Source organism: Rhinolophus sinicus, chromosome 5 (genome assembly GCF_057876585.1).
Source record: "Rhinolophus sinicus isolate RSI-liver-muscle chromosome 5, RSI-T2T, whole genome shotgun sequence".
Lineage (NCBI taxonomy): Eukaryota > Metazoa > Chordata > Mammalia > Chiroptera > Rhinolophidae > Rhinolophus > Rhinolophus sinicus.
Window position 1 is genome coordinate 68234641 of NC_142505.1, and position 15278 is coordinate 68249918.

The 15278-nt window shown below is 59.7% G+C and overlaps 1 protein-coding gene across 18 annotated transcripts in view; it reads right to left on the bottom strand.

Moving 5' to 3' along the window:
- OBSCN (obscurin, cytoskeletal calmodulin and titin-interacting RhoGEF) overlaps positions 1–15278 on the bottom strand; it is a 147188-nt gene that overhangs the window by 9383 nt on the left and 122527 nt on the right. For 12 of the 18 annotated variants that reach the window (XR_016021423.1, XM_088798862.1, XM_088798859.1 and 9 more), the window contains 12 exons: positions 14146–14313; positions 13756–13858; positions 13299–13428; positions 12465–12573; positions 3217–3405; positions 2458–2572; positions 1999–2120; positions 1722–1787; positions 1429–1541; positions 1109–1277; positions 850–931; positions 55–255 (listed from right to left, as the gene is read on the bottom strand). Coding sequence is in view for 17 of the 18 variants with exons in the window: in XM_088798862.1 (XP_088654988.1) it covers positions 55–255; positions 850–931; positions 1109–1277; positions 1429–1541; positions 1722–1787; positions 1999–2120; positions 2458–2572; positions 3217–3405; positions 12465–12573; positions 13299–13428; positions 13756–13858; positions 14146–14313 (1567 nt within the window). In the remaining variant the exon portion in view is untranslated. Of the gene's footprint in view, positions 1–54; positions 256–849; positions 932–1108; positions 1278–1428; positions 1542–1721; positions 1788–1998; positions 2121–2457; positions 2573–3216; positions 3406–4705; positions 6449–9340; positions 9384–12464; positions 12574–13298; positions 13429–13755; positions 13859–14145; positions 14314–15278 lie in introns of those variants that run through there. The other 6 variants (XM_088798869.1, XM_088798868.1, XM_088798867.1 and 3 more) reach the window with 4 other exon arrangements.

The window sequence follows — 15278 nt, forward strand, 5'->3', positions numbered from 1 at the left end:
GGGAGGGGCCCACCCCAGGCACGTTTTAAGCCCTTAGGGCCGAGGGCAGGATACAGCTCCAAGACGAGGATGAGGGTCTTACTGGTCTCGAACTGGTCCAGCAGCGCAGTGACCAGTGGGTGGCTCAGCGCGGCCAGCACGTCTCGCTCGCGGTACGCCTGGGCCCGCGTCCTGCTCCGAAGGGGGATGAACTTGGCGGCACAGGACATCTGATTGCCCTTATGCTGCACTCTCTTCACGAAGCTGAACACGCCCCTGGGAAGAGGGGAGCCCACGCTGAACGCCGGAAACTGGACTCTGGGGAGGCGTGAAGGGAGACAGGGGTCCCGGGGGAATGGGGGACGGTTCCTGGCAGGGGGCGGTTCCTGGAAGGCAGCGGCTGTGGGGGGCGGGTAAGGGGGGAGGGGCTGCGTGTGGGGGTAGAAGGGTTCTCAGAGAGTGGGGTTCTGGGAGGGCAGTGGCTGGGGGGGGGGGGTGGGCGGGGACTCCTGGAGATAGGAGGGTACTTGGAGGGGCGGAAGCTCCGGGGGACATGTTGAGGGGTTGGGGCCTTCCAGTAGGCTGGAGCTCTCGATGGGCGCAGTTGCTGGGCGGGCAATATTCCGGAGAGACGAGGGTTCTGGAAAGCAGGGGCTGGGAGGCTGGGAGGCTGGGCAGGGTTCCCGGGCGGCTAACGGGCACTGGGAGGGTGGCTCCAGAGAGGTGGGGTTCCCAGGAAGCGGGGATTCCAGGGTGACTGGGGCTCCAGAGTGCGGGGTTGGGGGCTCCCTGGTTAGGGTCCCTGGGGGCTCCATGTTGTAGAAACTCCAGGAAGCCAGAGTTCCGGGGGGCGGGGTTAGGGGGAGATACCTCCCAATCTCCTCCTTGACATCGTAGAAGGAGTGCAGTTTCCTGCGATAGCTTTGCTTCTCCAAGTCCGGCTCACTGTCGCCTACAGTAAGGGAGCGATCAGCGGTCGGTGTGGACAAAGATGACCATCCGTTCCCCTGTGCCCCCATTTTGTATTGCCTGCGGGGGCCGCTCCCAGTGCCGGAGTTTCTGGCAGCCCGCAGGACCCAACGCCCGCGTGGAGCCGGGACCGGAGCCTGGGAGGGGTCCCCGGACTCACCCCCATGCACCAGCAGCTCCGCCTTGCACAGCACCTGGCCGCCAGCGTTTTGGGCTAGGCAGGTGTAAACCCCGGCATCTTGCTGGGCCACGTTCCTCAGCACCAGGGAGTAGGTGGTCCCGTCCTGCTGCAGACTGAGCTGCGCGCCATCCACCAGCTGGACGCTGTCCTGGAGGCACAGGAAGTGGGCCGGCCAACAGCCCATCCCGGGGAACAGGCACCACAACCCACAGCGCTTTCAGTAAGTGCCATGCCGTGCCTGGTGGGGGTTTCACACTGCCCCTCCCAGCACTGGGTCCCCGACCCGCGCCTGTCCCTACCTTGTACCAGGTTACCGTGGGCCGCGGGTTGCCCTCGATGACCGCCTGGAACTGCGCAGTGTTGCCCCTCTGTGCCTGCACATCCTCGATGGTGACCTGCATGGATGGCGGTCCTGGGGATGGAGGAGGGAGCCGGTGGGGAGGAGCTCAGACTGCGGCCTGCACCCCCTACAGCCCGTCCTGCAATGAATCTGTGAGCTGGAGCCTGTCTGGCGCCTCAGGTGAACAGCAAAGCCCTGAGATGCAGCCTAGGGTGACAGAGCCCACCTGCCTTCCAAGTGAAGGTGACCCACCTCCTGACTCTGCCGAGGTATGCCGGTCAGGAAGTGCTTTTTTCTGTCCAACCATGGTCTCTCCTGCTTGGTCATGCAGAAAACAGGTCACGCAGAGCATGCGAACTCGGGTTGTGGAAAGCCTGCCCCCGCTCCCCTCCGTTGCCTTCTAGTGACATCCCACTGAGGGCATGCAAGGATGGGGGCAGCAGGGGGCTTGCCACAGCAGGGCTGACACATGCCAGATGGCCCCTCTGTCCAAGTGTCCCCCCAACCCCGGGGCACACACGTAGCCTACTTGCAGCACCCGAGTCGCTGGCCTGGTACACATATGTCCGGTGTGTGGTCTCTGTGAACACGTGGCTTTGGACATCCCAGAGCTCTGTGGCCCCTGTCCCTGACCAGGCTGCGGCCTCCACCCTGGGGCAGTGCATGGGGTGAGTTGTTTGCTCTGCCACTCCACTTCTTGGGGTGGATACGAGCCTCGTAGTAAGATGCGATCCCTGCCCCATCCCCACCGGAGGTTGCACCAGACTGTTTGGCAGAGGATGTACAGACAGGGCCCAGCTCTAGGTGCAGAGGGGCTCCCCCATATCTCTCACCCCAAGGGCAGCCCCTGCTCCCTGCGCTACCCTTTGGCTGTGGTGGCGCTGGCAAGGAGCATTCTGGGGTGCTGTGAGCCCATTCCTTACTTCTCCTGCCCTGCCCCCGGATGTCCCTTAGTGGACTGCCCCGCCCAGAGTGCCGGGAAGGTTACCGGATGGGCACGATGCGTCCCTGAGCCTCGGTGGGGGGCCCCAAGTTCTGCTCCTGGCCCACGTGGGGGAGGGGCTTCGGCACCTTCCAGGGTTCAGCTGGTGGGAGGCCAGGGCCTAGTGAGATGGAGCCCAGGACAGGGCTGAGGGCTCTTCCTCATGGCATGCCCCCCCGTGTCGCCCTCCAGGGCCCAGAGGGTGGGAGCACAGGCAGAGCAGGGGCGCCCCCAAACCCTGGGCTCCTGCCACGCATGGGCACCTCCACCAGGGCACCCTCCTCTGGTCCTTATCCCTAGCCTGGGGATTAGCACCCCCCCATCCTGCTGTAGGATACAGCAGTGCCTGGGGGAGGGGACCCGCCCTGCGGCAGCATTTCCTGGGGGTCTCATCTGTAGGGGAAGGCATAGCTACTCCTCCCACTTCCCCTCTCCTCCCCTTCTTCCCCTACTTCCTTCTTCTCCCCCACTTCCCTCCTCCTCCTCCTCCTCCTCCTCCTCCTCCTCCTCCTCCTCCTCCTCCTCGCCTGCGCAGGAACACCCCCCCCCCCAGTTTCACAGATGGGGTGACAGGCTGAGCGAGGGGTAGGTCTTGCTCAGGGTCCCCAGTACATGGAGCCATCAGGATGTCAGGGTCCCCAGGGTTCTGCCAGTTCACCTCCATGGGGCATACACTGTGACCAAAGTTGGGGTCAGCAAGGGATGGGAGGAGAAGGAGTCTGGAAACAGGTAGTATTTTACAGTCAGCCCACCGTTGGGCCTCACCAGATTCCTCCACAACCTCAGTGCCTGGGGGCTGGGGGCTGGCCTCCTGGAGTGCCGGTGGTTCCCCAAGACTGGGGCTGGCTTGGTGCCCTGCAGAGGGTCCTGGAGCCTCAGGGCCCACCAGTGTCCTTGGGAGAGGCATGATCTGGTTCGCTTGCTCCAGGGCCACTGGGGGTAGGACGGCAGCATCTGTGGGAGAAGTGGGTCAGCATGGAAGGGTGAGGTGTGAGGGGTGGCCTAGGCCTGTGGAGAGAGCCCATCCCAGTCCTCAGAAATTCCCAGATGAGCCAATCCTGGCTGCCCTACCCACCCACCCACCACTCCTCTCTCAGGAGGTATGGGAAGTACCTCCCTCAGAGTCTCATCTGTTAGGGCAAGGCGTGGTTACTCCTCCCTCTTCTCCTCTCCCCCAGGAAGTACAGGAGGTCTCAGAAAGAAAGGGGCCTGGGTGCCGTGCCAGGGAGACCGTGCTCAGGGCAGTGAGCACAGAGCCCCACCACCCGAGCTGATGCCTAGATGCTTTCAGGAGAACATCGACTCCTTAGGGACAACTGGGCCTGGACACCCACCCTGTGCCTTGTCTGCCCCTCAGTTTCAGCTCATCCCATCCCTTCATCATATGCTGGCTCCCCAATGGCCCACTCCAGACCCCAGGCCCGGTGGACCCAGCCCCACGCTCTAGGGAAGACTATAGACAGCCTGATGCTGAATCAGGGGCCTGGGGTTGTAACGGACATGGGCTCCCTTCCTGCTCTCCTATGTCAGCCCCTGCCCCTAGCCCAGCAGCTTTCTCCCCTCCACCTGAGGTCCTATCCGCCCTTTCCTCCAAGTGCAGCCTGGCCTGGCCCAGGCCACTGCACCCTCACCTGGCCCCTGCCCTGGCCTCCCATGAAGCTTCTGCCTCCCCCCAGGGAACTTCCAGACCCTCCCTTGTTAGCTCCCTGCCCTCAGTCCCTGTGCAGACCCATCCTCCACCTGGCTGTCAGCCCTAGGCAGCAACACTGTGGCCTCACAGGTGTGCCCAGGAATGCCCACTGCTCTGTTCCTGGCAGGTCCCCTTGCCTAGAGCACCGGCCTCCTTCCCGGCACCAGAACTCTCTCCGTGGTTAGGGCATCCACCTTGTCCTTCCCCATACCAGGAGGTCAGCAGGACGCGCCACACACACACACACACACACACACACACCACCACCCCACCCCACCCCCGCCTTGTCTGTCCTGACATGAGCCCACTGCACGGGGGCAGGAAGACCTGCTCACCAGTGGCAGGCTGAGAGCCATCACTGTGGGTGGTCACACCATGTGTACCTGTGACCAGCCCCACAGCCCATGTGTGAGCAGGCTGGCCAGATGAGCTGCCTCGACCCAGGGACCCCAGGACAGGCCAGAACCCACCAGTAACTGCCCACTAGTTGTCCCCCAGGGCCAGGTCTAGAGGGCCCTCTTGCCCGAGTTACCAGAGAAGCAAGAAGCAGCAGAACACGGGGGGTGGTGGTGTGGGAGCCGGTTTATTATCATCATTGGGCTGACTGATGGGGGTTGCCCACCCACAGACCCCGGCCCACCTACAGGGAAGGCCTGGGAGGTCTGCAGGGTGAGCCCCAGTGGGCCTCCTGGAGGCTAAGAAAAGCGTCCATGGGGAAGATGCGGCCTTGGGGGAGCCCCCACGGAGAAGGTAGGAGCAGATTGGGCGCAAGGAGGGTCTATGCTGTCGTAAACAGGAGGACAGGCCCAGAGCTAGTCTACCAGTGGCTCTGCCAGCACTTGGTAGTCCAGACTACAGCCCTTCGCAGTGTCCTCAGCTGAAGACCTCACCTTGTGAGGTAGGAAGCGCTGTCTGGGCAGGAAGACGGGTAGCTGGAGCCCTGAGTTGCTGGAGAGTGAGGGGATGGTCAGAGCATGTATGTCCCAGGGTGCTGGCTTCGTGCCCCAAACCCAGGGTGGCTGTGAACGAGGTAGGTGCTGGTGCCAGGCAGGGTCCTAAGCTCCAAGACCATGCCCCTCTCTGTTGCTCATGCAGCCACAGCAGCCATCTCAGGGGTGTCCTGGCCCTGAGAGTCCCTGCTTCAACCCCCAGCCGCCTGCATCCCCATGGTTTCAGCCTCAGCCTTGGGAGGGGCTGGGGCAGTCGTCCTCATCCGGCCGGATGTGCAGGGTGACCGGCTCACCCACTGTCCCAAAGCTGACTGACTGGGTGGAAACCTCCATTTTGAAGCTGCTCTGGCCATTGTCCGAAGAACGCTGGACCTGTGTGCAGAAGGACGGCTTCCAGGACGCAGTGCCTCCAGGCCGAGCCTCCCGCACACAGAAGGAGACTGAGGGGCCGAGGACCTGGGGCCTCGACCGAGATGTCTCCCTGGGCAGGCAGCTGAAGAAGCCCGGCAGGCATTGGGGTGCTGGTGGGCGCCCCACGTTGAGCAGGATGGGCTGCCCCACGGTGGGCTGGCTGATCTCTCTCTGGAGCACTGAGACTTCACAGGGCAGGTCATCAGAAGCACTGGGCATAGGGATCCCGCAGCCAAAGGTCTCCCCTTCCTGGGGCACGTAATCCTCCAGGTCTGCCAGCGTCAACGCCCGGCCATCATGCGTGAGGATCTTGGGGTCACAGCCCCAAAGGTCATGGGCACCCATGGGCTCCTCCGTCAGGTGGGCACTGCTCCCCTCCTCCAGGGGGGCCTCCTCTTCAGTGCCCTCTGGAGGGGACAGCTCAGGGGTCTCTGGCCCAGTGTCCACATGGAAGATGAGGGGCTCACGGAGGCTGTGCACAGCTCTGCCCTGGGCTGTGGGCTCCAGGGCCAGCAGCTTGTTGTTGGAGTTGTTTGTGTTAGGGTCTCCTCTAGGGGTCCCACCAGGCAACATGGAGAGAAGACCCGCTGAGCTGCTGGGCACCTCTCTGGCTGGAGACACACCCCTCGGGCCTGTTTTCTTCACCCGGACTTCGATGGTCTCTTCAACCTCTACCCACTTGGGCGGGAGCCCTGTGCCCCTGGGCACAGCTGGCATGTGAGCCCCAGGCTCTGTCACATACAGTGTGGGCACAGTGGGCCTCCATCCTGGCTCCGCCGTGGGCCTTCGAGGCTGACTGACCGCTGGTGAATATAGCAGCTCAGGGGTCGGCAGGCCTGCCCTGGGTGGGCTGGCAGGACGGCGGGAAGGTGAGCGGGAGGGAGATTTGCTGGGGGACCGGCGGCGGCCACGGGGGCTCTTCACCACGGTGGTGATGGTTTCTTCTCTGCAGGGAGGGGGCCGAGAGGAGATGGCACAGAGACCCGCCGCCATCAGTACATGCAATGCCAGTGCGAGATCAGGTTAGTGTATCAGCAAGTAAATGGTGAAACTGCACAAATTCCTACACATGCGTTGGAGCCCAATCTCTGGAAGCCCCAGCCAGAGAACCAAAGAAACAAAGCATAAAGCCTCATCTGGGCAACCTCAGGCTCTGGTATGCAGACCTCCAAACAAGAGTTGAGGCATTGTGACATCACACAGGTGTCTCCAACACCCAGACCAAGTCCAGTTTGCAATGTCCCTGTGGACCAGTCTACCCTCTCTGTTCATAGCTGTCTCATTTTGAAAATGCCAGGCTTCCTCACAGAGCTAATGGATGGGGTACAGGGGACACGGTCCTCCTTGTTCATCCTACCAGTGTTTTGTGCTTTGTTTCATGGGGTGGGGGGGGTGCCCCAGTGAGCTCTCAGAGGTCAGGCATGTAACTACAGCCTGTGCTCCTGGCCTCTCTGTCTGGGAGGGTGAGGCTAGGCAAGGACAGCTGGTCCTGGGTGTGGCTCGGCTGTCACAGGCTTTGTGACCTCAGACAAGTTTTCTCCTTCCTGAGCCCCATCTCCCAAACTGGGGAGGGGGGGAGAGAAGAGGAGGCAGGAGCTCAAGGCCATCTAACGTGGGTATGCATGGAGTACTGACTCTGCAGCAGCCCTGGGTGGATGAGGTTGAAAAAGGAGCAAAACGTGCCTGGGGCCAAGACCAGTCAGCCAGTTTGTCCTCGTCCACCCAGCCGCCCTGACCTGGCTGGGTGCTGAGAGTGAAATGAGCAGGAACAGACTGAGTAACTTAGCTCTCCTGGGCCCCAGGACCTGCATTTCCTCTTGGGCTCAGGCAGAGGAACTTGGCATACAGGCGGTGACAACTCAGTACTGTTGGCATCCTCTCTTTACAGCTCTGCTTTAGTCTAACTCAGGGCTCTATCCAGGAGCAGTTAGTCTCAGGCATGGGCCCAGAGATGTGTAGCTCACCTCAGGGTGCATAGCAATGAAAGGTCCTGGCTCCTCCCATCCTCACCTGGCAAAGGGGAAATGCTCTCTCCAGTGAGGGGAAATTGAGGTTTGGAGACGTGGCCTACTCAGGGCCACAGGCCTGCCTTCTTGCCTCACACCCAGGCTCAGGGGCATTAGGCACATCCCTGTGTGGAGCCTGTCCAAATGTTGGGAACCTGGGTCAGGTCCCACTTGCTGGCCTCATGCTGCCCAAATCACTGAGACAGGACAGTGAGTCAGAACTGAGAAGCTAGATCACTCCTAAATGTCCCCCACCCTACCCATGCTGGGCTCACTGCTGCCCCTATGAGAGCATGTGGGCATCCTGTTCTGAGGCCATTGGTGCAGCACATGGGGCTGCCAGGTGGTTTCCTTCTGGTACTCCTGGCTCCCAAGTACCACTCACTGCGCAGTGTGGCTTTGGTGGGGGTGCTGTGCCAGGAAGCTGCCTCTCAGTTCCTTAAGCTGAGGCGTACACCCTTCCTTGAAGGGCGCTAGCTCCTTAAGCCTGGAATACACTGGACTTTGGGATGCCTTGAGTCACCTAGTCCAGCCTCCACAGGGAGGAGTCCTCTCTGATGCCTCCCTCAGGGGGCTGCCGGGCCTATCTCCGCTCCTCCATTTGTCACCCATAGAATGTGGATAACAATGCTCCCCTCATGGATTAAATGAGTTGATCTGTGTAAAGCTCCACAGTTACATGCCTCCTGGGATGGGGTGCTCACTGCTGCCTCAGGCAGCCCCATCTATTTTGGGGTGGCAACTTGCTTTGGGGGAGGAGGGAAGAAGTCAAGGAAGAGTTAGTTCAGGATCTTTCAAATGTCTGAAGACGGGATTCTCCAGCAACGTGACCAACTGCAGGCCCCTTAAGAGGTCTGAGTCCCATGGGGAACTAAGAGTTTGCCCATCCTGGAGCTTCTCAGTCACCTGGCCTTAGGAAACCAGAGTCTTCCATGCCTCCTGGCTGTTGCAAGCTCTCCCACCACACCCACCTATTGGCAGTCCTCCCAGGTTACCCAGGTCACAACCAACCCTGCCTTCTCTGGGTTCACCTCGCTTCGGACTTCTTGTATTATTTAATTACCAACAACCATGTGCCTTGAAGGCACTGAGGAATGAAGAGGGGCAGTGGGCCTGGCACTGGGAAATGGGTCCTCGGCTGGCTTGCAATCATGACCGGCGCTGAGGAACCCTCCTCTCTTCCCTGGACTTCAGTTTCCCCGTCTTCCAAACGTGAGGGTTGGGTTTGGAGGCCTCTGAAGGCTAGAGCTGTGCTGTTCACTGTGGTGACACTATTTCAATTAAACTCAAATGAGTGAAAATTAAATAAAATTTAAAATTCAGTCCTTCAGTCACTCTAGACATATTCTAAATGCTCACTAGCCACATGGAGCTAGTGGCTGCTGTCGTGGGCAGTATAAATGTGTAACATTTCCATCATACAGAAGTTCTGGTGGACTACAATGCCCTAAATCCTAGGATATTGAAGGTAAAATTCTGCCTCTAGCCCACTGTGGGACACAACTCTCAGGCCCAGATCCACCCTCACTGCTGTGACTCTGGGTCCAAGCCCTGGGTGAGACAGAGTATGTGTACCCTGCTGAGGCAGTGAGGCTGTGGAGCGGGCACTGAGACCCTGGAAGAGAAGCTGTGAAGTATGAAGGTAGCCATGGTCCCAGGGAAGGTGAATTCCCTGAGAGTAAGGTGCTGGCAGTCTGTGTGGCGAGCAAAGGCTGTGAGGCCAGGTAGTCAGGCAAGCAGGTGGCCAGGCCACACAGTCAAGGTCCAGGGGTTAGTGGGCATGCAGGGGCCACTGCAGTCAGAAGGAGGGTTAGGAACACGCCTGCACTTACATGATGACGGTTTTCTTGGGGACTTTAGTCTCCTGTTCGGTGACTACAAAGAAAACAGTCGGAACAGCGAGGGTTACAGTTCAGCCAGCATTTGAGGCTGAGCTCTCTGAATGGCATGGCAGTGTAGTAACCTGCTCAGCTTAGGAGCGCTGGATCTGAGCCCTGCCTGGTCCTGGGCCCCTGCGATGACTGTCTCCTCATCTTTGAAGTGAAGGTGATTATGTCTGCCCTGAGTGGTATGACAACAATGTGTGCCACCTGAGGGTCCTCTTGAGGGGCTTCAGGGTGAGGAAGGGCCCTGCCAAGGCTGCCCACACAGAAATCCCAGCTTCTCCTTCAGCCATGTGCCCAGAGAGCCCTGCGAATATGTCAGGCCTAAATTCTCATTTCTCAGACACCGAAACTGAGGCTGTGGTTGGGGGGGTGGTGGCTGGGAGGGATGGCCTATGGCTGCACAGTGAGCCAGCAGCCAAACTGGGACCAGGATGGCTGCTACCCATCTGAGGGAGAGGGGGAGGGGGAGGGGGAGGGGGAGGGGGAGGAGGAGGGGGAGGGGGAGGGAGAGGGAGGAAGGAAATCCTAAAGACCAAAGGCACCTCTCCAGGGGAGAATGACTGGAGTCCTGGAGGTGGCACTTCTGAGCTCCGTGGCATGAGACCATGAAGTCCTATTGCAACCTGTGCATGTCTGAGCAAGGTTCTGAGCTCCAAGTGAGCTGGGAAACCTGGGTCTTCCCACAGGAACATCTAGCTTTCCCTTCCCTGGGGCCACCAGGACAGGTCCTGTCCCAGAGCCAGGATGGACTCATCTGGGACCAGGCAGCACCTACTTCCAACTGTCTTGAGGCCTTTTACTCTGCAGCTTCTGGCAGGGTCAGGCTTGGCACAGAGATGTCTTACTCAGTCCTGCCCACCTGGACAGCAGCATTCTACCAGCTACTAGCACCCTGACATCTCAACATCCCCCTCACCATCCTGCAGGGAAATGAGAGGGAGGCCTAGAAAAGTCGAGTGGTGGGGCCCAGGGCACACAGCCTCCTGGCTTCTGGTCTGTGGGATTTTCTGCTTTGCTTCAGGTTCACACACAGTAAGGCTTTCCCTTCGACAACCAAGAATATTTTAAACTTGTCTCCAATTAGGTATAAATGAATTCAATGTACTAGCTGCGTCTGTGTGGCACTTGGGAGCCACATTTACGATGCATGTGCATGTGTGTATGTGTCTGCATGCGTGTGCATGCACAAAGATGCAGGTGTGCATTTGTTTGTTTGTGCAAACTGTTTCTGGAGACAGGGCAGCCCACTGGGAGACAATGGGATCAGCCAAAATGCCCTGTGTGTTTAAACTAAGCGGGTCTAGAGCCAGCCAGCCTGGTGGTGGCCTGCAGGCAGACCAGGTAGGTACACAGAGCGGCTGGAGAACCAGGGCTCCGCCCCTCATCCTTCTTGACTGGGGCCTGTCCTGCTGCCCTTGGGGGTGGTGGCAGGCACCTGGGGCTGCTACACTCCTGGCATCTTTGTTCCTGACCAAACTGCTGCCTGAAGGGCCCTGGGCCCCGGTGAGTACTGAAGACCATGGGAAGGGTGGAGCCGTGCGAAGCAGGGCGCCTGGCCCAGCGCAGTTTCACAAGCGAGGGGCCAGTGCCCACGCCACAGGGCCGGCCGGCTGCGAGGCCACCGGGTTAAAGATGCAGCAGCATGACAAGGTTAGGAAGCGGGAGGCGGCGGGCTCCAACTCCAGGGTCTGCGAGGACTGGCCTTCTCCCCGCGTGATGCACAGCACCGTTTCTGGCACCAGTGGCCACCCTTCCTCTAGACCCCGTAGCCATGGGAGGTTGACAGAAAGAGACCCATCATGACAACGAAGTGACTGGCTCTGCAGGACAGGCTTGTGTACAGCCAAAAGGGAGTGCCGTGGCCCCGGGTCAGCACCTCCCCGCGAGACGCCTCACGGCAGGAGGTGGAAGTGCCAGCAGACACCACTGGGACTTCCAGCGGGAACTGGCTCAGCCAGTGCTGGCAGCCCTCTTGGGGATGAGGAACAGGACCCTTGCCCACAAGGGTGGGAGGGGTCTCCGTGAGGGCCCTGTAGGGCCTCAAAGGCCCTGAGGCCAAAGTGCAGACACTAGGTGGCCCAATTCTGTGAGGACCCAGATGGATGGTGGCCCCTGACGGTGGTCCTGAGAGGGACTGGATCCAGTGGCCCAAGCAGCACAGAAACCAACTTTCAGAACTTGCGAGGACACATATTTCAACTCTTCCTACTATGGGAGTTGCTCCACCAGGTACTGGCCTAGCCTCTGCTTGCGTGGTCCTCGGATGGGAAGCTCACCATCTCCCCAGACAGCCCCCTTCCAGGTAGACAGCTCAGACTGGGAGAAGCTCTCCCTGGGGTGGCAGCCTGCCTTGTGAGCCCCTTAAGGTTGTTCTCTCGGACTGAGCAGGCCCAGATAGATGCCAGTTACCCTCCCCATCTTGGCCATCCCCAAATGGGCCCAGCTGGGACCCTGGAGCCACGGCGCACATAGAGGGGTGAGGCATCTTGCTGACCTTCACCTCCAGGCCAGGAGCACAACTGTTCCTAACAAGGCCCATTGTGCAACAGCGTCCTGTCCCTAGGACCCCAGGAGTGGCTCCAGGCCAGCCCCACCCAGTGTGGAGGTGTTGGGCCCCTGACATTCACTCACTCGCTCCCTCTCCCAGGAGCCAAGCTGGAATCCAGCAGCCTGTACTCGGCCCTTGAAAGGGGCCCCCTCTTCCCTAGAGTTGTCCTACTGTTCCTCTCATCCCTCCAATGAGGACTCACTGGTCATTGCCTGGCAAGCTGCCCAGGCCTGGGTCTAGCCTTTATACACACTCGTTATTCCCCAGGATGGTGAGCAGGACCTGGGTCCCCAACTGCAGGGTTGCCCCTGCAGCCTTGCCGGGGCTGTGAGTTCACCGCCCACCCTCCACTGGCTCACATGCCTGTGCTCCAGTCGGGGACTCTGCAGCCCCTCCACAGCCTTAAGTGTCCCTCCTCCAAGGAGCATGTTCTGATTGTAAGGACTGATGATTGCCCCCCACCAGACCTTGCCCAGGTGCATGGAAGGTTCAGCCAGGCCGAGGCCTCATGGCTGCACCTACCTTCCACCACAGCAATGTGCTCCTGGCAGCGCTGCTCCTGGGCCCGAAGTGCAGAGCTCTGTATGGACAGCTCCACGCCGTCCCGTGTTGAGCCCAGCCGGTTCACCAACTGCAGGACAGACAGCAGAGGCCACTTAGAGCCTGCGGCTCCCCAGCGAGCCTGGCTGGAGCATGGGGGGCCCGCACCAGTTGTGTCCCAGAACCCTAGAGCCTGGCCACAGGGTTCCAGCCCACCCATCACGTCCCCACAGGGAACCAACCCAGCCCTGCCCAGGAGCTCCGGTGATGGTGGGGACATGCTATCCGCATTGTCCTATGTGGTGGCTTTGTGGGCCCTGAGAACTTGAAGTGGAACCAAATCTTTACCTAGAGTTAACTTACCTGATTTAAATTTAAGTCACTATGCATATCCAGTAGTGACCAAATTGGACAGACTGGGTCCAAGCTGATTTGGGTCTATTTACTTCCCTGGGACCTGCCATGGAGGCCAGACCCCATGTGACCGGCAGCAGCATCATGGTGTATGCAGAGCCGCAGCCGGCACACATCTTCCCCAGGCCACCACGGGCTCCAGCGTGTCCAGTGGAGGACAGACCAGACACCACCCAGCGCCCCTTTATGGAGTCCTGTTTTCTCATCATGGGTGGTGGGGGACCGTGGGCCTGGTGCCCCTCTCATCATGGGTGGTGGGCGACAGTTTTTTGGTGTTCCATCATGGACCCTGGGTGATCTGAACTTGGTGTCCCCTCTCTCATCATGCATCATAGATGGTGGTGATATGGCTGGGTCCTTGACGCAAGCTCCCCACCCCTCCCCAGCAGCCTCCTGCCTCACCTCGCACTCGTAGCAGCCCAGGTCCTCCTTGCTGGCTGCCCGGATCTCCAGCACCTGCAGGCCGCTGCGTGGCTCACTCAGGGTCCGGTACCTGCCGCCAGGTGTCAGCAGGGCCCCGTCCTTGTACCACCTGAAGTCAACTCGAGTGGTCAGGCAGGACCTTCTCAGATCCCCGGTGCACAACACCCTCTCTCACTCACCCCAAAGATCCAGGTGACCTTACAGTGTCCACCCTTTTGGATGCCACTGGCCAAATGTCCAGCCTGGCAATGTCCTCCTTGCTTCAGCGAGGGCTATCAGAACATGCTGGGTCCCCACGATGCCCACTTCTCATCAGAAAGGCCGTGCTTGTGTCCAGCCCACCCTGACCCAGTGGACATGCTGCCCACCCTCGATTTATAGGAAGAAGGGGTGGTGCTGAGGCAGCCCCCCCACCCCTTTGTCTGCTCCGGCCCACCTTATCTGAGGGTGTGGGGTGCCTTCAATGGTGCAGGTGACCTGGGTGTCCTCTCCCTCCACAAAAGGCACCGCCCGGACCTTGTTCACAAACCGTGGGGGGACTGTGGGGGCCGCGAGGGAGAGACACAGAGAGATGGGAAGAGATACAGAGAGTGAGAGACAGAGAGGGAAGGAGAGGGAGATAAAGAGATGGAAAGGTAGAGAGACAGAGGGACACAGACACAGAAAGAGACAGCATCAGGTAGCAGGACCCCGTCCCCTCTGGTGAGTCCCCAGACCTGGGTCAGACATCCACACCACCCGCCAGCATCATCCGCATGCCTGCAACCCCATGGGGGCTGTGGGGGGGGTCCGGGTGCCTTACACCTAGCCTCCCTCCCAGGCTCACCCTGCACCAGTATCTTGCCCAGGGTGCTGGCATTGCCAGCGGCACTGGCTGCAAAGCACATGTACTGGCCAGAGTCGACACCGGTCAGGTTGTCCAGGATGAGAGTGCATGAGCCATCGGGGTCTTCGATGAGGATGTGGTGAGGGTCCACCTCCACTGGCTTCCCATCTGAAGAGAAGGGAGGGCTGTCATGGAGGGGCCCAGTGGGGACAAGAGGCTGTGCCTGCCTGGGGGTCACAGTCACCAGCCCAAGGGACCGGCAAAACTGCCCACCTGTGGTCAGCCAGCCAAGCTGACCCAGAGCCCTGGACACTTATTCAGACCTTCGTGTGCACAGTGTGGCCTCTGGAAGGCAGGCTCTTACCTGGAGGCAAGGACCAGGCTGGGGGCCTGAACCCCACAGAAGACATCCTGTTCAGATAACCAGACCCTAAGCCACCTTGCCAACAACTCTGTGACCCCGGGGACCTCCAAGGCACTGACCTGCTAGCAGACATGCCTGGATACCACCCATCTGTTCAATCACCCTTGTCTGAATGCCTAACACCCCCAACCGTAATGTGGTTCTTTCTGGGGCCAAGGATGAGGAGATGTAAATCTTTGCCTCCGAAGAACTCTTTCCTCCATAAATACGTAAAATTTTATAGATGTACACTTTCCAACAGCTCTGCACGTGCTGGGCAAGGTGGTTTAAATTACAATGGTTCCTAACCAGCATCTTGCTTTTGATTCACCAGGAACCTTAATGACTTTAAAATATACATACAAAAAAGCGCCTCCAGCCACCACTCCCTTTTTCTGCCCCCACTGAAATGAGTTCCAGGAAAGTTATCACTCCCATGGTCTCCGCTGCTTCCTTCTCATTGGCTCCCAAACCCACTCCCCTGGGCTTTCACCTCCCACAAAACAGTTTCCAGTAAGGCTGCCAGTGACATCGTCGATCCTACTGTCAGGAAACGGTTGTCCGTGCCCTCCTGACACTCCTATGGCTGTCCTGACAGTGGTTCCTGGTTCTCGTGTAAGGAGCCATCTGAAGATCAGGGCAGCAGGGCCAAAACCACCTGACCCCTTTCAGCCCACAATGCACCTCTCTCTGGGGGACAGATGAGCAGATGCACCAGCAGCACAATAAA